This window comes from Macaca mulatta, chromosome 7 (assembly GCF_049350105.2).
Source record: "Macaca mulatta isolate MMU2019108-1 chromosome 7, T2T-MMU8v2.0, whole genome shotgun sequence".
In the NCBI taxonomy this organism is placed as follows: Eukaryota; Metazoa; Chordata; class Mammalia; order Primates; family Cercopithecidae; genus Macaca; species Macaca mulatta.
Window position 1 is genome coordinate 96,175,956 of NC_133412.1, and position 23,908 is coordinate 96,199,863.

The window sequence follows — 23,908 nt, forward strand, 5'->3', positions numbered from 1 at the left end:
ATTCTCACGTCTCAGCCTCCCAAGCAGCTGGGATTATAGGCGCCCACCACCATGCCTGGCTACTTTTTGTATTTTTAGTAGAGATGGAGTTTCTTTTTTTTTTTTTGAGATGGAGTCTTGCTCTGTTGCCCAGGCTGGAGTGCAGTGGCCGATCTCAGCTGACTGCAAGCTCTGCCTCCCGGGTTCACACCATTCTCCTGCCTCAGCCTCCCAAGTAGCTGGGACTACAGGTGCCTGCCACTACAACTGGCAAATTTTTTGTATTTTTAGGAAAGACGGGGTTTCACCATGTTAGCCAGGATGGTCTCGATCTCCTGACCTCGTGACCTGCCTGCCTCGGCCTCCTAAAGTGCTGCGATTACAGGAGTAAGCCACCGTGCCCAGCCAAGATGGGGTTTCACCCTGTTGGAGAGGCTGGTCTCAAACTCCTAACCTCAAGTGATCCGCCCGCCTTGGCCTCCCAAAGCGCTGGAATTACAGGCATGAGCTCATATGTTTTTCTTTTTTCTTTTTTTGAGACAGAGTTTTGCTCTCGTTGCCCAGGATGGAGTGCAAAGGCATGATCTCGGCTTACTGCAACCTCTGCCTCCCGGGTTCAAGCGATTCTCCTGCTTCAGCCTACTGGGCAACTGGGACTGCAAGCACATGCCACAACACCTGGCTGATTTTGGTATTTTTTGCAAAGACGGAGTTTCATCATGTTGCCTAGGCTAGTCACGAACTCCTGGGCTCAGCAATTCACCCGCCTTGGCCTCCCAAAGTTCTGGAATTACAGGTGTGAGCCACCACACCCAGACTAGGTGAGGTTTTTTTTTTGTTTTTTTTTTTGTTTGTTTGTTTTTTGTTTTTAAGGGAAAAAAGTTCTATTAAAAGAAAGCTTGGAAACCACCAATCTAGGTTATCCTGAACAATTAATCTATGTAACACTGAATGAAAGTTTCGCTCAGATTCCATGAAGGAAGGTAACTGGGTAAATTACTTAAGTAATTTGAGTCTCAGTATCTTTCTTTTTAGACAGCGTTTTGCTTTGTCACCCAGGTTGGAGTGCAGTGGCATGATCATGGCTCACTGCAGCCTCAGCCTCCAGGGCTCAAGTAATCCTCCCACCCTGGTCTTCCCAAAGTGCTGAGATTAAGGTATAAACCACTGTGCCCGAGTCTCAAATGTCGTGATTGAGAAAAAGGAGGGGCTGCACTAGATGATTTCTAAATTTCCTACCAAATTAAGATCAACTAGGCAGCTGGGGACAGTGGCTCACGCTGGTAATACCAGCACTTGGGGAGGCTGAGGCGGGCGGATCACGAAGTCAGGAGATTGAGACCATCTTAACACGGTGAAACTCCGTCTCTACTAAAAATACAAAAAATTAGCCGGGTGTGGTGGCAGACGCCTGTATCTCAGCCACTCGGGAGGCTGAGGCAGGAGAATGGTGTGAACCCGGGAGGCGGAGCTTGCAGTGAGCCGAGATTGCGTCACTGCACTCCAGCCTGGGCGACAGAGCAAGACTCCATCTCAAAGAAGAAAAAAAAAAAAAGATCAACTATGTAGAGTAGCAATACTAATAACAATGAGAACCAGTTTAGAAAATAGCAGGAAGATAATTATATTCCAGATATTTAATCAGCTAGATTGGACTCAATTTTAATACAGTACAAAAGGTTTAAATGATCCACAAAATCATGTTCTATAGTAATAGCGCAAATAAAGCAGGTTGTATGCAGCTCTAATCCCAGATCTTCTTTTTTTTTTTTTTTTTTTTTTTTTAAGACGGAGTCTTGCTTGTCGCCCAGGCTGGAGTGCAATGGCACAAGCAATGGCACAATTTCGGTTCACTGCAACCTCTGCCTCCTGGGTTCAAGCGATTCTCCTGCCTCAGCTTCCTGAGTAACTGGGATTACAGGCGCCCACCACCATGCCCAGCTAATTTTTATATTTTTAGTAGAGACGGGGTTTTGCCACATTGGCCAGGCTGGTTTCGAACTCCCGACCTTGTGATCTGCCCACCTCGGCCTCCCAAAGTGCTGGGATTACAGATGTAAGCCACCATGCCCGGCTTTCTCTCTTATTTCTATATCCTTTCAATCTAAAATGAACTAGGCGAATGCTTCTGTAATAATAAGTAAAAAATCAAAATGAGGCTGGTCGTGGTGGCTCACGCCTGCAATCCCAGCATTTTGAGAGGCCGAGGTGGGTGGATCACGAGGTCAGGAGTACGACTAGCCTGGCCAATATGGTAAAACCCCGTCTGTACTAAAAATACAAAAAAAAATTAGCTGGGTGTGGTGGCGCACGCCTGTAGTCCCAGCTACTCAGGGGGCTGAGGCAGAATAATTGCTCGAACCTGGGAGGCAAGGTTGCAGTGAGCTGAGATGGTGCTACTGCACTCCAGCCTGGGCGACAGAGCGAGACTCCATCTCAAAAAAATAAAACAAAAACAAAATGAAACTAATGAAATCAATTAGAAGACTACACATGTTTTGTAAAACTTTACTTCATGATCATTTGATTAAAAGGACCTCTGAGTATATACCATTTCATATCTGGGTAAGTGAAGAAAGATTTGTGTTATGGTTGTTCATACAAGATATATGATTAAGATACATAGTAACAGGTCAGACTCTTTAGCAAACATTTTAAGTTATTTGTAAGACAGTAGTGCAGTGAAATGAAATAATCATTTCATAATTCAGTGATCTGAAATAGGCTAAATTATGAGTAAAACCAAAATAAAAAGTTTTCATAAATGTTAGGCAAAGTTCCTTCGCAAGTATCAATGAAAGAAGCTAATTTATCACACACACACCAAAAAAAAAAAAAAAAAAAAGGCATGTACAAAGTTGGTCAGAGATAAACGTGTTAAAGTCAAGGCTGGGTGCAGTAGCTCACGCCTGTAATCCCAGCACTTTGGGAGGCTGAGGCGGGCGGATCACGAGGTCAGGAGATCGAGACCATGGTAAAATCCCGTCTCTACTAAAAATACAAAAAATTAGCTGGGCATGGTGCCGGGCGCCTGTAGTCCCAGCTACCCGGGAGGCTGAGGCAGGGGAATCACGTGAACCCGGAAGGCGGAGCTTGCAGTGATCTGAGATCGTGCTAGTGCACTCCAGCCTGGGTGACAGAGCCAGACTCTGTCTCAAAAATAAAGCAAGTCAAATAACTGAGTTGCAATTTTAAAATTAGTATGTACAAGCAAAATAGCCTCTTTACCTACCTACTATGAACTATATGCTATTTATTGGATTGTCATTTTTGATACTGTAAAACTGCAGTGATAGGATTTCTGGATGATTACTCCTCTGGAAGAACTCTTAGTAAGTCATCAAAGATATCTGAAGAAATGAGCAGGGCTGTTCAGAAAGTTTTGGTCACCACTGTTTTGCAATAAAAGTGAAAAATGGAGGGGTCTTAGAAATGAAACAAGAAATTAGTCAGCAATGCAAAATATAAAGAGATGAGGAATCTCTAATTCCTTGGAAAGAGCTGATGTGATGCAGACAAACTTCTGAGAAAGGTTATACCTTCTATTACAAGAACATGGTCACAATGAATGTCTTAGGCCAGATGTTAGTAACCCATGTAGACAGTGAGCGCTTTAGCTAAGGGTGGAACCAATACTGATAACAGGCTAATAAATATATTTCAGGATTCGAAAAACAAGTCAGGGTAAATATTAGATTTCCAAGAGTCCAAAGCCAGAAGTCTTCACAGAAAGGAAAAGGCAGTTGCTAGACAATGCAGGATATATTAAAGTGCAGAATGTTTAAGGGTTATAGATGAAATAGTTCTTCACCCTAGAAAACAAAATACTGGGCAGGATTTGTGGGACCAAAGTAAGGTAGCCAGACATCGAAGAAAAGCCTGTGGCTAAAAGGTAACCTTAGGTGTGAATAAGAAGCAGGAATGAAGAGAATACAGACCTGGAAACAATACCAAACCTAAATCTGACTCATGTTAGACCTGTAAGTAAGTTACATAGTGTTTCTCTACAATTTCAGCATCCAGGTTTTAACATGGAGAAAAAGGAATGAGGGGCATACTCTATAAGCCAAAGGCTAGCTAAAGTCACCTTTGTTAAAGAATCAATATTCTGAATATCCATTTTAAAATGTATTTTCTTAGTGTGAGCTGTTTTTGAAAAAATTAAGGACAGTAAGAATTTTTGTACACACAGTCATGATATGGAAGAAAACTCAGATAATTTCTGACTATGGTCGGTGGATAATGAGTCCCAACACCTTAGAAAAATCTGAAGAAAGTGATGGAGACATAAGAGGGAAAGTCAGACAGGATTTTATAAACCAATTATTTCTTTGAGACAGGGTTTCACTCTGTTGCCTGCCACCTTGATCTCTAGGGCCCAAGCAATCTTCCCACCTCATCCTCCCGAGTAGCTGGGACCACAGGCATGTGCCATCACAGGCAGCTAATGTTTTCTATTTTTTTGTACAGATAGGACTCGCTATGTTGCTTAGGCCAGAATCCTGGGAGATCCTCCCACCTCAGCATCCCAAAGTGCTAGGATCACAGATGTTAGAGACCATACCTGGGCAAACCAATTCTTCCTTCCTATTTGGGATTTTGCCAATAGCACATAAATAGGAGGATGCTGGAATACAAACCAAAGATCTTGATAAATTGCAACACTGAAAAACTCTTCCTTCAGTTAGTCATTCATAAAATGAATTGGTCAACAGATCCACTCAGGGAGTTTTTAAAAAATGTAGTCCCAGGACTCCCATTTCTTGAGATTCTTTGGGTAGAGGCCAGGAATCCATATTCTTAAATATAATAATATTAAAACAAACAAACAAAAAATCCCCCTCAGGTTCCAAAAGTGTTTAGAAAAATGTTAGTAGGAAACTTAACCAAAATTTATTAGTCAAGAAAGAACCCCAAAACATCCAAAGCTAACAAATAAGCTGCCACTGCAATGGCATACTGGCATATGGCAGACTGAGATACTACACCTGGAAGAATCTGATGTCTGGGCAAACACTAGGGTTAATGCTGATCCAACGAAGCACTGATAGAACTCCAAACGGCCACTCCATTCAGGACCTTAACTAAATGTTGTACAACATCTATAATGGGATTCTTATCTAAGCCAAGATCAGAGGTAGGAAAGTTTATGGCATAAAGGACACTGAAGAGCATGTAAGGAAATGATAAGCGGTACTCTACAATTTACTACATTTATGCTTTTCAATTTATTTTTTACTTTTTTTTTTAACCTCTGGGTTATTTTTTTTTTCCTCCATCAATTATTAGCCATGGGCAGGGTCTGACGACATAAAGCACTGAAAAGACTGGCTACCCTTACTCTAAATCTTTGCTTTTGAAATCTATTTCAGAAATCATTTCTAATTTTCATTTCAAATTATATTAAGAACTGAGAGCCTCTTTTTTTTTTTTTTTTTTTTTTAGAGAGAGCTCCTTATCAAATCACGGTCCTATTAAGAAATTTCAATGGTTCCCCCATTACCTATAGAACTAAAAAAAAAAAAAACCCTCGGCCGGGCGCGGTGGCTCAAGCCTGTAATCCCAGCACTTTGGGAGGCCGAGACGGGCGGATCACGAGGTCAGGAGATCGAGACCATCCTGGCTAACACGGTGAAACCCCGTCTCTACTAAAAAAATATAAAAAAACTAGCCGGGTGCGGTGGCGGGCGCCTGTAGTCCCAGGTACTCGGGAGGCTGAGGCAGGAGAATGGCGTGAACCCGGGAGGCGGAGCTTGCAGTGAGCTGAGATCCGGCCACTGCACTCCAGCCTGGGCGGCAGAGCGAGACTCCATCTCAAAAAAAAAAAACAAAAAGCAAAACAAAAAACCCTCATAGCCTTATCGGCCTGGCATTTAAAGCCCTCTGTATATCACCCTAATCTACCTTTTAATAGTCTACCTTGACAATAGTCTGCTATTCTCAAATGTGAAATACTCTACTCAGGCTAGTCTACTACCTCTCCTTTAAAAATACCATATACATTCCTATGTCTCTGCCTTTGTTCCTTCCTAAAAATATCTTTTTGTATCTTCTCTGCCAAACCATTTCTAAGACTCAGCTCAAATCCTATACCTCTTTATGAGGCTTTCTCTAATCACTGTAGTCCTCAGAGCTCTTCCACTCTTTTGGGTCCCTATGTCTCTATCACTGTCACATACTATCTTCTATTGTTCTATTTATGTGCAATTGTTCTCTCTTCCTAACAGACTTTACGCTGTGCTAACTCCCAACATACTCTCACATGGAGATATGTACGCAGTAGGAATTCAATAAATTTTTGTTTTTAGTTTTATGTGAGAAGAAATACTGACAATTTTGTAAGAGCTTTCTATTTCCTCCTGGCTTTAAAACCGGGGGGGGGAAAGGGCGCAGAGAGTAAAGTGGATCAGCTGAGGGTCTATTACTCTCATATTTAAGGAGAAAAGAGGTCCCTAAGGAACTTAATAATTCCAAAGTATTTTCTTACTTAAAGATTTCTAAAAATGTCTTTCTGGGTCTAAGACTAGGATCAAGAAAAACAGGGACTGAGTAAAACATGACCTTAAAACTAGGCTCAAAGGCCCTCTATTTTCTCTAACCTTTTGGATAATTTCTTTCCCACCATTAAATATCTTCTAAAAAATATATTTCCATGAAGATTCTATCGCTGCTCAGCCTTTTGACTAAAATCAAGTGTAGTCCACGAAGGAATTCTATATTACTCAGAAGAGCTGGAAACTTCCATACATCTTAAAAATACTGATTATGGTGGATTCCGCACCCCCTCAACATTACGAATTATTCAAAATACTTGTTAAGTTACGCATTGGTTTAATAAATCTACTAACAATCCACATGTCTTATATACATATTAAGTATCCCTTTCCCAAAATGTTTGGGATAACAAGTGTTTTAGATTTTGAATTTTTGAATATCTGCATTATACTTTCTGATTCAGCATCCCTAATCTGAAAACCCAAAATCTGAAATGCTCTAATGAGCATTTCCTTTGAGTGTCCTGTGAATGCTCAAAAAGTTTTGGGTCTTTGGATTAGGCATGCTCAACCTGTACATGTTCTTCTGAAAGTATACTGACTTAGACAGGGAGTACCCAAAAGACAAAGTCTATATTATAGACTTCTGCTTGAGATATCATGCAAAATTGGGTGCTTATTATTATATATATTTTTTGAGACAGAGTCTTGCTCTATTGTCCAGGCTGGAGTGCAATGGTGCAATCTCGGTTCACTGCAACCTCCGCCTCCCGGGTTCAAGCTATTCTCCTGTCTTAGCCTCCAGAGTCACTGGGATTACAGGTGCCTGCCACCACACCCGGCTAATTTTTGTATTTAAGAGACGTGGTTTCGCTATGTTGACCAGGCTGGTCTGGAACTACTGACCTCAGGTGATCCGCCTGCCTCGGCCTCCCAAAGTGCTGGGATTACAGGCGTGAGCCACCGCGTCCAGCCTGGGTGCTTAATATTTTTTATAATGTGAAGAAATTAATTAATCTTGCCTGAACCAATCCCATATACTAGGTTAGAGCTCTCTATTATAATATGCTCACATAACACTCTGGGTTGCCTTGCACAGCAGCCAATACAACTGTAACTAATGTCCATCTCCTCACTAGACTAAGTTTCTTGGGGCTGAGACTTCTTTCTTTACTATATTCCTAGTGTCTAGCATGTGCCTGGTATACAAGTACACAATAAAAATCTGTTGATTAGACCACAGCAGATGCCTAATTCGGGGAGATGACTGAATGTGTTAACATGTAATATACACAGTTGGTGAGGAGATGAAAAAGAGTTGACTGTTGCCAAATTCAGAGGTAGAAGAGTTGAAGAGGTACAGATGAGAAGAAAAATCACACTGCTTTGTAAAACACTGAGAAGGTAACACAATATATAGGTGAAAGCAGACTCCAAAAAGGGTGTATACCTTCCATGAGAAACAGATGTCAAATATCAATGTCACAGAATTTCCCTGGGACTTTCATGGAGGCTTGGCATGAAAGGAGGTGTAACTACCTCCCCCCACCAACTACGCAGGATTGACAAAACAGCGCAGTGGGGAGGGAGATACGTACTGGGCGAATGTCTGCTGAGCTCCAGCTCTGGTCTCTCCAGGCTGCTCTGAAAGTCAGGAGGCAGCAGGGAAGCCACTCCCTCAGGATGGATCATCTCGTCCTCCGACTCAGCTGAAGCTTCTGCAAAGTACAGATCGGGTCGGGGCAGGGAGGGAGTGAAGGACTCAGCATGTAGGAATATGTAGAGGAGTGAAGGAGGTCAGCAAAGTCACAGATACAGAGATACATACCAAAAAGAGCACCATATACAAAGAAAAAACTCCCTGGGATTCAGCACTACTTCATCTAAATGGTAGCTTAATTTACTTATAACTCTTCCTGTTGGCAGGAATCCTCTTCTAACAAGACAGTCAAATTAAGTGTCCTCTTCCCTGACAAAAGTAAACAGTAAATCACTTGGCTTCATGGGCTATGAAAGCAAGTAAGTAGCAGTCTCAGCCTCACTTATTTTTGAAATTGCCTAGTTAGACAGGCCTATCTACTCGGTGACAGGGCTAAGAATGACGAACTCCTTGTTAAAAGTGACAATCTGGGCTTACCTTCAAGTTCTGCAGCTTCTCGAGCTTCACGTTCCAGACGCTGCCTAAGTAGCTCCTGCTGCTTTTCCAGATACTGTTTTATGAAACTGTTCTGGCTCATTTCCTCACCAATCTGTGTAGAGGAAATGAAAAAAGAGGGTCTAGGAAAACAAACCAGGAAAATGCAAAGAAGAAAATTCCATGGAGCAAAGTTGGACCCAAGAAAGATAACTAAAATGTTGGGAAGCTCTTTTCTAAGTTGGTTCTATATTGCAGAAAAGAATAGCCTTGAGTCACAAAAAAAAGGGCAAAAAGAAAGCTGCATGTAATTTTTTGTTTTAAATACTCAGTTTCCAAAGAGTGATATTGGTACACAAATTACTTTTTTTAATTTTTATTTTCTAAGACAAGAGTTTCACTCTGTTGCCCAGGCTGGAGTGTAGTGGCGTGATCTCAGCACACTGCAACCTCTGCCTCCTGACTTCAAATGATTCTCCTGCCTCAGCCTCCTGAGTAGCTGGGATTACAGGTGTGTGCCACCACACTTGGCTAATTTTTGTATTTTTAGTAGAGACGGAGTTTCACTATGTTGGTCAGACTGGTCTCAAACTCCTGACCTCAAGTGATCCACCTGCCTCAGCCTTCCAAAGTGCTGGGATTACAGGTGTGAGCCACCGTGCCCAGCCACAAATAACCTTAAATTAAAATTCCTGTAATTATACCTTTTAGGCTAAATTCCTAGATTACGTGGAACATTATCTAAAGGGTAATCTAAAATTTCCTTTTGGTAGTATCAAGACTGAAGCATGGTAGCTCACATCTGCAATTCCAGTACTTTGGGAGGCTGAAGTGGGAAGACTGCTTGAGCTCAGGAGTTCGAGACCAGCTTCAGCAACATGGTGAAACCCATCTCTACCAAAAATACAAAAAGCTGGGCATATCGTGGTGTGAGTTTGTCATCCTGGCTACTCAGAAGGTGGTAGGTGCAGTGAGCCGAGATCGTGCCACTGCACTCCAGCCTGGGTTTAAACAAGACTCCATCTCAAGAAAAAAAAAAAAAAAAAAAAAAAAAAAAGCCAGTTCCTCCAAAAGATCAATCGTTACCTAGTCAGGAAACATTTCTTTTTTTCTTCGAGGTGGAGTATCACTCTGTCACCCAGGCTGGAGAACAATGGCGTGATCTCGGCTTGCTGCAACCTCTGCTTCCCGGGTTCAAGTCATTCTCCTGCCTCAGCCTCCCAAGTAGCTGGGATTACAGACATGTGCCACCATACCCAGCTCATTTTTGCATTTTTAGTAAAGACGGGGTTTTGCCATGTTGGTCAGGCTAGTCTCAAACTCCTGACCTCAGATGATCCACCCGCCTTGGCCTCCCAAAGTGCTAGCATTACAGGTGTGAGCCACAATGCCTGGCCTCATATCCAGGAAACATTTTATCAAAGGTCTCCAAAATCCAAGTATAGTATTTAAAAGCATGAAATTAAGAGACTAAGAAAAGGGATATCCATTGAGCATTTAGACAAAGTTATAACTCCATTTTGTATAGGTGAAAGGAAATCCTTGGTAACAGGAGCTTATGCCTTTTCCTATTTTTTTCTGTAATAGATTCCCAAGTTGCTCTTCTTTTTTTTTTTTTTTTTTTTTTTTTTTGAGGCGGAGTCTTCACTCTGTCGCCCAGGCTGGAGTGCCGTGGCACCATCTCGGCTCACTGCAAGCTCCGCCTCCCGGGTTCTGGCCATTCTCCTGCCTCAGCCTCCGAGTAGCTGGGACTACAGGCGCCCGCCACCGCGCCCGGCTAATTTTTTGTATTTTAGTAGAGACGGGGTTTCACCGTGTTAGCCAGGATGGTCTCGATCTCCTGACCTCGTGATCCGCCCGCCTCGGCCTCCCAAAGTGCAGGGATTACAGGCGTGAGCCACCGCGCCCGGCCCAAGTTGCTCTTCTGACCTCCAGCTTTCTCTTCACAAGTTCTCCTCCCTAGAACCTTCTTGCTTAGCAAGTCCTATTTAGAACTCCCCAAAAAGCAAAAAAAAACCTGAATACTTTCTAGTCATTAAGTCATGTTTCCTAAACATAGTAAATGTTTATTTTCAACTAAAGTAGAAATGAGCCTCTTGGCACTCAATGGACATTGCCTAAGGGTGGGTTGCATGTATTACAGAATAGGCATGTTTGCTGCAAAACCCCTGTGTTAATAAAAGCAAAGCTTCAAAGACTAAAATGCAATGGGTAAAAAGAATACAATTAAGCTGATTAACTTATGCAGTTTCTTATGCTTGTTAAAGTACTTAATTGAACCTCTGAAAGCTGGCTAGATTATGATACTTACAGCTTAATGAGGTGATAACAAGGGAGTAGGAGGGCTCTCTTGTTTTCCACAGTATCCTGGGACTTCATCTAGTACTGAGGCTGCACACCACTGCTTTAACAAAGACTTGGATTTTTCCTTTAAGTATATGACACATTATAAAGAGGGGATTTTCAAAAACTGAAAGAAACTTTAAGAGACTGTGCAGCCTTATAATTTTTGGATTTTAACTGTGGAATAATTTAAAAGACATCTTATGCAGAAACTCAATTGTCAAAGCGGATAAAAGTAGATCTAATCTAGTTTAAGAGAGAAGTATGAGCCTTGCTTACTTGAGAAAAAGGTATTTATTTCCCCTAAGAAGCTCCCCAAAGCAGCTCCACAAAACCCCGAGAGCAGTTATAAACCCATGGGTTTAGTTTGACTTTTTCTCATATTACAGATAAGGAAATGGAGGAAACCAAGGCCTCCAAAGGTTAAGTTTCTTATCCTAAGTAAAGGAGCTATTAGTAATGCTTATGAATAAGTGCATTGAGTTAGTAGTTAACACTAGTAATGGTGGGTGACTTACACAGGATTGAATCCTTGGTAAATCTACATCAACAAGAGTTCTTAATTAGCAACTATTTTCCTACACTGTCACATTGGTGGTCTACTTCATATCTATACTCAAAGACATCAACTACCTTTCCTAAATTCATGGCAGATAAATGACTTCAGATCTCTGTACTACACGTAATTAATGGAAGCCACACCTTTCTGCACATACCATTTCAATTATTATAAACTAATAGCGCCTTTGATTCTGTTCTTTACTCCAGGCCCTTGTATACAACTGGGTGATTCGAATTCAACTGTCCTGGTTTGAGAACATTTCTGACCAAGGGAACTTAGGAAAATAGTCGTGAGGAATTAAGCATGAAATATACAACACCACGTCCTGCCATGTGTCTGTATATCCAAAGAGCCCACTCCATTGAATAAACCTTTCTCACCTGGGAATTTGGCTGGAATGCAGCATGGGGTGTTGAGTGTTTCTGTAAATTTTCTAGCATTAGAGCCTGGTATAGAGAAGGGTAAAAGTCAGAAATGATGAGGAAAAAAAAAGAAAAACTCCCACCTCTACCACAACCTCTTAATTAAATGCAATGACTTAAATACACACAATTAAACTGTATTCCTCTTCCAGGGACCTGAAAATCCTTTACTGACACTGTTCTCATTCATCACCAGAAGACCCTTAAAGGTAGCCACGGTTACTGTTACTAAACGTACAGATATAAAATGCAGGCACACAGAATCAGTGACCTGGCTATGTCACAATATCAGTAATAGAACCAGTACTAAAATCCCTGTTGTCTTCTGCACTTGTGCCAAGTGCCCCTTCTAAATCTGATCATGCAGGTAAAACTACTTAAAAATACTCAAACCAGCAGCCATGGGGCTCCTGGTTTTTGCCTGATGGAATTACTTGGTCAAAGGGTTACCCAGGACTAGAGTCAATTTGTATAATTTCCAGTACTGTGGCACCTAGATTTACCAAATTTACAAAATTTTCAAAGAGGAGGCTACAGAAGAAAATGACCAGAGACCCTGTGAACTGTGGTCTAACCTAGTCCGTCCATCCACACACACACACACACACAATCAACTTCTGTATAAGCAACGGTCTGCCAACTCAACCCTGGAGCCAACCCAGACCTAATCTGCACTACCTGCCACGTATCCTATTGAACTCTAATTAAAACCAAGACATCCTCATCTTCCCTTCTTTAAACCAAACCTATACACTCGAATCGATCTACACCTACCTCATGACATTCCCACCTTAATCTACTTAAACTGATTCAAAATCCCCAATATGTATCAACCTGCCTCGCCTCTCTCACCAATATTCACCAAACTCTTAACTACCCAAATTGCCACTAGATGCCCTATAAATTAGACACCTCTCTCATCAAGTCCCTTCACATAAAGGTCTCTCTTCATCTCACCTCATCTAATCGAGCAGACATTTTACCCTACCCCAATCCTATTCCTGCAGATACCGATACCAACCCCATCCACCCCTCCGCGCAACTATACCCCTAACTCCGACCCAGCCCAACTCGCCCCCCTCAGGCCAGCAACGCCGTAGGTTGTAGTGGGATTTAACTCCTTCTGCAGCGCATGCGCCGAAACCACAGATACAAACAAGGAGGGGGTGGGGGAAGGAGGAAGGAGCTTAAGACACTCCTGGAGAGTAGTGCACACCCTCCCATTTGGGCTCGCGCTGCTGCCGTTAAGGCGGGAACCGGCGCGATCGCCATTCCAGCGCGAACCTCACCAACCACCGTGCGCGCGGATCCAGAGGCTCGCGCTGGCGGCCTGAGCGAGCTCGCGCCGAGCCCGGATACTGCGCCTGCGCCGCGGCAGAGGCTCGTCTCTACCGGGTCCGCTCTCCTCCGACACCCCAGCAACGCCGACTCCTCACCCCTTTGAGCCGCTTGACCAGGGCACTCTTCTGCCCGCTCTTGGCTAGGCCTCGCTGCTCCAGTGCGGCCTTCAGGTCGGTCACCCGCAGCGCCTGAAGAGGCTTCCCGTCCAGAGTCACCTCCTCCAGCTCCGCCATCTTGCGTGAGGTACTCGGGTCCGTCCCGACGGCTTCGGGCATCTTCGGTAATTTCCGCCAACGCCCTTCGAACGTACCGAGATGACCCCGCCCACTGCCATACTCTACCCCTCGATTACCACTCAGAACTCCCCGGCTTCCTCCGGATGTCCTCGGATATTTCCGTCTCCACATCGGCACCAATCAATTCTTTCCATCCGCCCTGCAGCTCCCCTATTCTCGCCCTGCTTTCAGGCTCGGTTTTCTTCGTCTTGCCGAAGCTTTGAATCGAATATATTCGGAAGCCCTCGACTCTGGTATAACCATAATCGGAGATGTTCGTTTATCTCCGGACCTAGAGATGAGGCGCTGGGGCTCTTGGGTGTTTGGGGCGGGTCCGAGGCCGGAAGTGCGTGGGCTGCCGGGCTGGCCCAGCTTAGGGTTTTCAGGAAATTTGGAAGCTGCAGCGGTAGTTGGAGTCTAAGGACTCCTGACAATCTTCGGGTGCCGTCCGAGAGAAAAGGGGAGGTAAGCGGGGTGGAAGTACCTCTATGGGCCGGGTCAGACTCGGTGTTTGCGGACTATCCTAATAGGGCAAGCCACCTACTTCTTAACGCGAACCGCTTCTGCCCTCTGTCCTCTGAATCCCAGCCACTCCCATCTTAGGCTTTTTTTTTGGTGGGGCCTGTGGAGGGGGGCGGAATCGGAATAACAAGCTCCGTGGCCTCCAAAGTGGGGAAGAGGCAGGCAGCGCCGTGTCTTCAGACCCAGACTATGAACTGATTTATGACGCTCAACTTGAGTTTGAGTTTGCGTTTGCCTTGGAAGCCGTGTGGCAAGAAAATTCTCCATTTCTCCGAAGAAGAGAGTAAGTTCCCTTGGAGGAACTGCTTCCTGTAGGGCAAGAACTGAAAAATGCAAGCGCCCTGAACTTTTTTGGTACTTGAACTCATATTGTTTAGGGGCTTCTTTCTTTGTCACTAGCAATCCTCCAACTTGATGCAGAAGAAACACAAACAGTAAAATAGGTCACAGACAAATGGTTTAGAGATTTAAGAGATATGTTAGAGATTTAAGAGACTGAAAACTATTGAAGTCAAATAGGCTGATCTTTCCGTTGCATTCACGATGCAAAATTAATGTCAAGGCGCCGGGCGCGGTGGCTCATGCCTATAAGCACTTTGGGAGGCCGAGGCAGGCGGATCACTTGAGGTCAGGAATTGGAGACCAATCTGGCCAATATGGTGAAACCCCGTCTCTAGTAAAAATACAAACAAATTAGCCGGGCGTACGCCTATATTCCCAGCTGCTCGGGAGGCTGAGGCAGGAGAATTGCTTGAACCCGGGAAGCGGAGGTTGAAGTGAGCTGAGATCACGCCATTGCACTCCAGCCTGGGCGACAGAGCAAGACTCCGTCTCAAAAATAAATAAATAAATAAATAAATAGCAAGGCACCAATAGATGCCATACTAAAAAAAAAAAAATTTTTTTTGTCACTCCACTCTGGGTCATTCCACTCTGAACCAGGCTAGAGTGCAGTGGTGTGATCAGGGCTCACTACAGCCTCAACCTCCCGGGCTCAGGTGATCCTCCTACCTCAGCCTCCTAAGTAGCTAGGACTACAGTTAGGCACCTCTACGCCCAACGAGTTTTTAAATTTTTTGTAGAGATGAGGTTTTGCCATGTTGCCCAGGCTGGTCTTGAACAACTGGATTCAAGCTATCCTCTTGCCTCGGCCTCCCAAAGTGCTGAGATTACTTTGGAAGTGAAAGAGCCACTGTGTCTGGCCCATACTAAATATTAAGGGCAATTGTTTAAAAACATGGATTGTCATGAAGTAGTGTAACAGTTGTTAGATCTCTAAGCCAACAAACCAACTGGACTCTCTTTAAAGTCTCAAACACCCGGGCTTCTGGTTCTTTTACTGCGTTACCTTATTTTGAGCAAGGCTCTTACTCTGCTCTTTAACTTTTTCTGGTGCTTTACAGGAAATGTAAGGAGGTAACAAATGTTATGAAGTTCTTGGCATATTTCAGAGGCTTATATGCACATTGAAACCTCTTTCATCATAAATAATTTTTTTTCTTCCCCCACTGTTGATAGCTACAAAACAACTAGCATCAGCCTTGACCAGCTGCACGTACTAGATTTTAAAATGTATGCTTTTTCGTTTTGGAGAAGATGTGATGGACCAACGTTAATCATTGTTTTTTTCTTTACCCAGCCTGGCACATAGAAGTAAGAGGGAGAGAGTGAACAAGAAATATGTTGGTAGGCCGGGCGCGGTGGCTCAAGCCTGTAATCCCAGCACTTTGGGAGGCCGAGACAGGCGGATCACGAGGTCAGGAGATCGAGACCATCCTGGCTAACACCGTGAAACCCCGTCTCTACTAAAAATACAAAAAACTAGCCGGGCGAGGTGGCGGGCGCCTGTAGTCCCAGCTACTCCGGAGGCTGAGGCAGGAGAATGGCCTAAACCCGGGAGGCGGAGCTTGCAGTGAGCTGAGATCCGGCCACTGCACTCCAGCCCGGGCTACAGAGCAAGACTCCGTCTCAAAAAAAAAAAAAAAAAAAAAAAAAAGAAATATATTGGTTATTTTTAGGTTCTTTATAAGAAAGATGGAGGGTGACAGTGGGTAGGGAAGAATGGGTTTGAAAAAGGCAGGCAAATAGGAAACGAAGTTATTTTTGGTGACTTCTCTAAGGTAGTTGGATAATCTAAATAAAAGACTTTATTAATTTTGGGTCTTTGAATTCATAAAAAGTAATTTTCTCTGTAGATGCTAATTGAGTGTGGTAAGATGTCTTGTTGCTTGAAAGTTGTATTTTCGTTGCTCTACCTGGAGAGCGTATAACAGTGCTTTTATGTTTCAGGATGCCACTGGAGTCATCCTCTTCAATGCCGCTATCCTTCCCATCTCTCTTACCCTCAGTACCACACAATACTAACCCTTCCCCTCCTCCGATGTCTTACATCACCTCCCAGGAGATGAAGTGTATTCTTCACTGGTTTGCCAGTTGGTCAGGTCCCCAGCGTGAACGTTTCCTAGAGGACCTGGTAGCTAAGGCAGTGCCAGAAAAATTACAGCCATTGCTGGATAGTCTGGAGCAGCTTAGTGTGTCTGGGGCAGACCGACCACCTTCTATCTTTGAGTGTCAGCTACATCTTTGGGATCAGTGGTTTCGAGGCTGGGCTGAGCAGGAGCGCAATGAATTTGTCAGACAGCTGGAGTTCAGTGAGCCAGACTTCGTGGCAAAGTTTTACCAAGCAGTGGCTGCTACAGCTGGTAAGGACTGATAGGCATTCAGACCAAAGAAGATAACCATAGCTGATGGAGCCAAGGCCATGACTCTCTACAATGATAATTCAAATGTGTCATCTAAAGCTCTGGAACTGGTATTCAGACCAGCTGACTGAACTCACTGACCAGCATAGGCATGGTTATTTCAACAGTAATAGCATGTCAACTGGACTCCTATTTGTAAATATTATCAATCTAAGCAATCCCGCTTATCAGTCTACTAGTTTGCTTCTTTCCAAGAGATGTCAAATCCTCAAGAATTTGATGGCTTCTTCTGCAGCTATAACCAAAAAGAACCTACACATTATAACTCAGGCCCACTGCTGGCTCATGAAGTGTGTAAAGTAGAGCCCTCCTTCCCCAGAAATAAGACAGGACAATAAAAGGTGGCATTTTTATAATTTACCTGGATTCCATTGGCTGGTTTTACCACTCCTATCAGATTCTAGTGTAATTGTGTGATACCCAAACCATTAGTTTTCCCAGTGATGATTTAATAAAATTATGAAAAATCAGGAGAGGGAGATAATTAGTTGCTGCTTTCTCCACACTGAATCCAAATCACAATGACTTTTTTTTTTTTTTTTAAGAGATGAGTTGTCGCTCAAGTTTGGAGTGCAGTGGCATGATCATCAGTGAGTGTGAGATCACTGTAACCTCAAATTCTAGGCTCAAGTAATCTTTCTGCCTCAGTCTCCTGAGTATTCAGGACTACAGCCACGCACCACAATATTTTTAAATTATTTTGTAGATATGGGGGTCTTGCTACGTTTTCTAGTCTGGTCTTGAATTGCTGGCCTCAAGCAATCCATTCTCCCCTTGGCCTCCCAAAATGCTGGGATTACAGGCATGAACCATCATACCTGGCCTTTTTCTAAGGCATATGCATGTGATACTCTTGGAACTGGTAGCAGGTGTTCCTATTCTGTAAGTTTGCTTCATAACAATATTAAAACAGGTGACAATTTACAGGTTGAACAGTTTATTTTTGTACCAAAATAAAGAATGGATCTTTAAAACTGTAAAACTTCACCCCTTTTTTCTTTGCCAGGCTATATAAAATTGATATCCAGGGAAAGGCATTCCAAAGAAAGTAGAACTTAAGTATACACAATAGATTTTCCATCCAGTTGTCTCCCAAGAAATGATTCTCTTTCTTACACCCTGTCATGTTCTGGGCAACATCACACCTCCCTTATTCCTCTAACTGGGACCCTTGTGCCGTGGAGCTCTGGTGAATGGTAAGAGGGAGATGGTCTCACAGGAAGAGTGGCTCTTTTCTGGTAGGCTGTGGTTCCCAGTACACCCACAAAGATTAGCAGCATTAGGCAGAGTCCCACGGACAGCCTTAGATGGGTCATGGAGGGATTATGGTCCGAAGTAAGCAGCAACCTAGGAACATAGAAGGTAATATTTGGCTTGGAATAATGCCTAGGCTTAGTAGATAAAGGGGCATTACCTTTTGTGTGTGTGTGTGTGTTTTTTTTTTTTTTTTTTTTTTTGGAGACAATTTCTTGGTCTGTTGCCCAGGCTGGAGTGCAGTGGTGTGATCTTGGCTCACCGTAACCTCCCAGGCTCAAGCGATTCTCCTACCTCAACCTTCCAAGTAGCTGGGACTACAGGCGCATGCCGGGCCACCACATCTGGCTAAGGGGCTTTGCCCTTAAAGATAGAGCTCATGAAACCTCACCTCATCCAAGCATTAGGCTAAACAGGAAATCATTAAGAGGGACTACAGAACATGAAAGTCGAAATAAGGTCAAGATCTAAGTCTTCTAGCATCTTAAATTATTGGAAGAAGAGCTAACTTGGCGGCGAGGGAAGTGGCTTAGGGGAAGAGTCAGTCTATGGTCTTTAGGTAGCTAGGCACAATCCCTAACAGTGCTTAAGAAAGGAAGGGGGCCAGGAGTGGTGGCAGTGGCTCCCAGCACTTTGGGAGGCAGAGGCGGATGGGTTGCTTTAGCTCAGGAGTTCGAGACAAGCCTGGGCAACATGGTGAAACTGTTTCTACCAAAAATACAAAAATTAGCTGGCATGGTGGTGTGCACCTGTAGTCCCAGCTACTTGGGAGGCTGAGGTGGGGGAATCACTTGAGCCTAGGGAGGTTGAGGCCACAGTGAGCTGAGATGGGATCACCCCACTGCATTCCAACCTGGGTGACAGAGTGAGACCCTGTCTCAAAAAAAAAAAAAAAAAAAAGGCAGGGGGGTGGAACTAAGATCTGATCCCTGTGTCCTAGAGATGGGGGAATGTGTTATTGTATGGGAGAAGGGAGCCAGGTAGTGACATGACTGGATGATCGTGTTAGTTAGGGATCTTTGTTCTCTGAAATGCAACCCTGTCTAGGACAATATACACATGAGTGAGTGCTTAATAAATTTAATTTCAAACATCTGGACTCCATGGATTTGAAAGAAAAGTACTTGGAATATTATCTTACTTGCTGGGTTGTGTGGTAAAGTTGGCTCCTCCATGATACACTTCTAGGGGTTTTTTCTGGAGAGTCAGAGTCAGGGCCCTGTGCAGCATAGCCACTGAAGGCCCTTGGCAGCCAGGAGACTTCCACATATGCACAGTAAACACCAAGCTAGTGGTAATTGATGGGCTGTGGAAATAGCACCTAAATGGACATTTGAATATTTTAATAGAGGTATAGTTCCTGGCAGAGTATATGTCATGAAACAGGTGCAGGCTTAAGAGTGGGATGAACAAAAGGTCTTCAGAGGAGAGTCATCAAGTAAAGGACTTAGGGATTCTCCTTGACCCATTATATAAATACTCAAGTTTTTACCTTGACCCATTGTATAAATACTCAAGTTTTTACCTTGACCCATTGTATAAATACTCAAGTTTTTACCTTGACCCATTGTATAAATACTCAAGTTTTTACCTTGACCCATTGTATAAATACTCAGGTTTTTACCTGCCAGTGCCACCTCTGCTCGCCAAAGCCTGCAGTACTGCTTCAGCCAGCCCTTCTTGCTGTTCTTTCCCCAGAGAGTGGCCTGGAGGCCCAGCTAATCCTAAAGAGAGCTGGAATAGTGGATCTGGGGTTGAAAGACTCACAGGTGGGGAAGTAACAGCATTGATAGCTTCATTAGTCTGACACAGCCGACCCCGGGGACAGAAGAGAAGACCATAGTACCCAGGTATCTGCAAGGAAATATGTAGCAGGATATGGTTTTGCTTTGATTATCTGTTCAAGTCTTCTAAGGAAAATGTATTCTAGGTCAGAGTCTGGACTCAGTGGGTACTTAGCAAAACAGGTTGGGCAGTACCACCAAACAAGTATTTCCCAACTTTTTTTTGCCAGTATGCTGCAACTATTCCTCTTATGGTACCCACCTGTATAACTTTTCCTGGAAGGCATGGGACCCAAGGTGAGCCCTCCACCTGCACCTTATAAGCTCCCCTCGCTGTGCATTGATGTAAGTAGCAGCGACCCACGAGCTCTGCTTCCTTGAGGTGTGGGGTAAGAGAAGGATGCCTGGTCTTATCCCCAGGGAGCAGCTGTGAAGTGAGGTTGGCAAAGAAGCAACGGCTCTGGGAATGGTAGATTTCCCCATGGGGATTCTCCACCCCAGCAGGGAATCCATTTTCCTTCTTCCAGCATTCACTCTGAAGGGCAGGTCAGAAGGTAGAATAGTGTTTGTTCTGATGCCTTTGAAGTTGACTCCCTTCCAGAACCACTCAGTTTCATTGTCTGCTCTCTTGTCTACTCACCCCATTGGCTAAGGGCTTGTACATGCGGCAGCCTTCCAGCATGGGGTCTGAGGAGCAGCTTCCCTTGTCCAGATGCAGGTAGTGGCAGCCCAGCCCACTGTGTGGAATGGATGATAGAGTGACACTAGGATCACTGACCGCCGTACAGTCCCCTAACCACTCAGCACACACACCTGCCAGTACAGAAGAAGTCTGAGGAGCCAGTCCCACATGTGGTCACCAAGCCAAATTCCGGGCCAGATCCTGCTTGAGAGATGAGAAGAGAAGGAAAGAGAGCCCTCAACAAATGAAGCCCAAACATCCTTCTGCACTAGCTATCCTCATAGCTTCAATTATACATCAGCAACAGAAACCCCTCCAGCCTCCCACTTCCCCCAGAGTTGACTTGGGTCGTGAGTGCCTCTCTGCAGGTCTGCCTTATTTCTCACCCTGGCCCCACAACAGCTCCTCTGCAGCGCTGTGGTTGACCTGGTACCAGCCTGAGTCTTCGAAGGCAGCGAGGGTGATTGGGTCGAGTCGAGTGCGCTGGGCTCCATCAAAGGTAGCAGTCATTAAAGAACCCTGGAGTAGTCTGGCCTCCCAGTGTGAGGACAAAAGGCCCTCCTGGAGGAGGTGGCAGATGGCTGGTTGTTACCTGGCTACTCCTTTCTTCCATTACCCCAAGGTGTTCTCATTCTCACCTCTTCTTCCAAGGGAACACCCAGTGAAGCCCCCGGCACTCCCAAGTGTTTGGCCAGGCTGAGGCTAACAGCTGGGGTGGTGAGAAGCAGTTGTCCCCACTCATCTTGCCTTGTCACTTGTTGCCTTGTAGAACAGTTCTCTCTAACTGAGTGCACAAAGGGAAGACGGCAATACGAGGAGAGGAAAACTTAGGAAGGGTGACGTGAAATTAGAAGGAAGGAGGTTATGAGATAGTGAATTCCCTCTGGTTGATCGTGGGAAGTCCTTAACCTCATTCCTCTCATTTACCGCTGAATCCTGAGGGGCAGTCTTGCCATTTCTTGAAGAGCTGTTCAGAGAAACCTAAGGCATGTAGCAATTCATGTAGTGTGGCCTAAGGACAAATGACAGCCCAGTAAGGGGGCCAAATTTGCAGCAGGATTGACCAAACACTCTATACCCCTCTGCCCAATCAGCTCTTCCTAGAGCTTGAGGCACCTTCTATTCCATCCTCTGTGGGTTCTTTGACTTTATGGGAAACTGAGTAACCTGGCCCCCTACCCTGCAACCTGTTTGCTTCTCCCTGTTCATCATGCAGCAGTCACCATGACGATGTCACTGTGGCTGAGGCTGGGGCTGGTGAGATGTTGGGCACAGTAGACAATGGTGCCGGCGAGGGGCCTGTCTTCTGAGTCCAGCTGGCAGCAGGCAGCATAGGCTATGACAGAGGGCTGTGGATGGGCCAGGACAGGGTAGGGCCAGAAAGAAGAAAAGTAGGGTATCACAAATAAAAGAAATCCTCTGAAAATGGAGGACCAGGGGAGTCTGCAAAACTCTGCAGGAGTGGTATTGAGGGATGGCTATGGGTGGGAGTAGCCTTTACCCAAACGTTACTAACATTCCCTAAGTTATCCCAAATAAGCACAACTTAATAAAAACTGCTTTTGGCTGGGCGTGGTGGCTCACGCCTGTAATCTTGACACTTTGGGAAGCCAAAGCGGGCAGATTGCTTGAGCCCAACAGTTTGAGACACAGCCTGGGCAACGTGACAAAACCCCGTCTCTACAAAAAAATACAAAAAATTAGCCGGACATGGTGGTGCACACCTGTAATCCTAGCTACTCAGGAGGCTGAGATGGGAGGATCACCTGAGCCCAGGAGGTCAAGGCTGCAGTGAGCTGTGATTGGGCCACTGTACTCCAGCCTCGGCAACAGAGTGAGACTCTGTCTCAAAACAAAAGCAAAGCAAAACAAAACAAAACAAAAAACTGCTTTTATGCTCCCTAACCCCCCTCATGAGATTTAAGATTGAGAGAGACAGCGGGGAAAGGAGATTTGATTTGAACCTCACCTCTTGGTGGCACTTGGAAGTGTGAGCAACCCGCACATACAGAAGAAAATCAGTGTTTTGGACCCCAGGCCCATCTGGCTGGACCAGTTGTGGGGGACCCTGCTCTGGCCACAAGGTGTAACCACGAAGATGGGCGTCAGGAATCTGGCCGGGAGTGAAATGTTGCATTAGCAGATGGGCTGGGACAGTAGGAAATTGGGTATGAGGAGTAGGGGAGAATGAGTCTGTTTGGTCTGTCTTAGTGTAATCTAGGCAGCTGGCTAGAATACAGAGTTCTGCCCCTTCACCCCCAGTCTCTGATTTACTAAATTTTAGCAGAGAGAGGAGCTCAGGAATCTACATTGTTAAGAAGCACACTAAGTAACTCTGATGCTGGTGGTCTTGGAATGGTCATGGCAGGCTGCAGATCTCCAGATCCTGGAGACTGAGAAGTGAGCCTGCTCATGATCCTGTCTTCTGTCCCCTTCTTCCTGGTGTACTTATTTCTGGCTTTCCTCTCTTTACTATCTGCGTATCCCCCCCACCCTTATTTTTTTCAAGATTTCAGTGTTGTTGACTCAATCTCACCTTTGCCCCCAGGCAACTCTCTCCTTTGTACCCTGGGTTCAAGAGGCTGCACCTATAAGAGTGAATATCTGTAGGTGAGCTGAGGACATTTCTAGGTATCCCTGAAGAAGAATTACATACATTGTCAATGACATGAACTCACCTATGGTAGTTTGGGGTATCTGGGTCTCCCCAGACAGCATGGCAATACCGTGCAGGGTCTCGACTCAGAAGTAGGGGTCCTTGCACTGGAGGGACTTGACAAGAGGTCAGTTTCCCTCCATATCTTGGAATTCCAGTACTTTTTCTGGGTTGATCTTCCTCCCCTGGACCTCTCTGCTCCTCAACCCTCCCTAACACCTCTGTTCCCTCACTCACCTGCTAGAACAGCCTGGATTCGCTGAGTGGCCTCTCTCACTGCGGCCAGGGCTCGGGATACCCCTCTCGTCCCTTCCCCCTCAGGATCCCAAGCTCCATCTGATATATGATCTCCTAGATAGCAGGTTTGGATTCGTAGGGGTTGAGGATCACCGGAGCTAGGGAGGGTGAGGGAGGAAGAGCGAGATTTTGGGGGGAGTTGGGAGAAAGGGGGCCTGAGAAGGCTCACAGACTTCTGTGTCTCATCATGTAGACATCGGCTTGCAGCAACCCTGAGGACTAGTGGTGGCAGCAGCAGCAGCAGCAACAGCATCTCCCTTCTGTGTCTCTCCGTAGATACAGCCTAGATCCTGTCTTCCGTCCCCTTGTTCCCCGGCTCACTGTTTCTGGCTTTCCTCTCTTTACTGTTTTTCACCATGTACCCCCCACCACTCTTGCTTATTTTTTCAAGATTTGAATGT

General features: G+C 44.8%; 3 protein-coding genes and 1 long non-coding RNA gene across 19 annotated transcripts in view; 2 read left to right on the forward strand and 2 right to left on the reverse strand.

The window, feature by feature from the left end:
• Positions 1-13,920, reverse strand: part of ACIN1 (apoptotic chromatin condensation inducer 1) — a 37,563-nt gene extending 23,643 nt beyond the window's left edge. For 4 of the 15 annotated variants that reach the window (XM_077940681.1, XM_077940679.1, XM_077940680.1 and 1 more), the window contains exons 1-3: positions 13,371-13,920; positions 11,893-11,958; positions 8,611-8,722 (exon numbers count right to left, since the gene is read on the reverse strand). In XM_077940681.1, coding sequence (XP_077796807.1) covers positions 8,611-8,722; positions 11,893-11,958; positions 13,371-13,682 — 490 coding nt within the window. In that variant the 5' untranslated portion in view covers positions 13,683-13,920. Of the gene's footprint in view, positions 1-8,071; positions 8,192-8,610; positions 8,723-11,892; positions 11,959-13,370 lie in introns of all 15 variants that reach the window. The other 11 variants (XM_077940685.1, XM_077940683.1, XM_077940684.1 and 8 more) reach the window with 4 other exon arrangements.
• LOC144330175 (uncharacterized) lies at positions 5,207-13,533 on the forward strand. Its single transcript, XR_013396118.1, has 2 exons — positions 5,207-5,535; positions 10,524-13,533. It is a non-coding gene; the product is annotated as an uncharacterized LOC144330175 (long non-coding RNA).
• Positions 13,901-16,860, forward strand: C7H14orf119 (chromosome 7 C14orf119 homolog). The gene is given in 2 exon segments (NM_001190873.1): positions 13,901-14,015; positions 16,362-16,860. A coding segment is annotated over 1 exon segment (423 nt). The 5' UTR covers positions 13,901-14,015; position 16,362; the 3' UTR covers positions 16,786-16,860.
• An 896-nt stretch (positions 16,861-17,756) lies between these two features.
• CIROP (ciliated left-right organizer metallopeptidase) lies at positions 17,757-23,908 on the reverse strand. 2 transcript variants are annotated; one of them, XM_077940690.1, is made up of 16 exons: positions 23,448-23,908; positions 23,233-23,317; positions 23,091-23,142; positions 22,519-22,667; positions 22,321-22,396; positions 22,139-22,234; positions 21,778-21,903; positions 21,482-21,566; positions 21,193-21,338; positions 20,941-21,115; positions 20,686-20,755; positions 20,513-20,609; positions 20,135-20,407; positions 19,713-19,942; positions 19,230-19,409; positions 17,757-18,181 (listed from the first exon to the last, which is right to left on the reverse strand). In XM_077940690.1, the coding sequence occupies exons 1-16, from the start codon at positions 23,758-23,760 to the stop codon at positions 17,974-17,976; spliced, it is 2,361 nt and encodes a 786-aa protein (XP_077796816.1). In that variant the 5' UTR covers positions 23,761-23,908; the 3' UTR covers positions 17,757-17,973. The 2 variants fall into 2 exon arrangements, with proteins under 2 accessions (XP_077796816.1, XP_077796817.1); XM_077940691.1 differs by lacking the exons at positions 22,139-22,234; positions 22,321-22,396 and having other exon boundaries at positions 22,524-22,667; positions 23,233-23,326.

Bases quoted from the DNA above. Each gene is read 5' to 3' on its own strand.
- CIROP (XM_077940690.1), bottom strand. From the start codon at position 23,760: ATGCTGTTGCTGCTGCTGCTGCTGCCACCACTAGTCCTCAGGGTTGCT. The intron at 21,116-21,192 runs GTGAGAATGAGA...CACCTCCTCCAG, and splicing joins GTGTTCCCTTGGAAGAAGAG to GAGGGCCTTTTGTCCTCACA. The intron at 18,182-19,229 runs GTAAGATAATAT...CTATGTTCCTAG, and splicing joins TTTACCACACAACCCAGCAA to GTTGCTGCTTACTTCGGACC.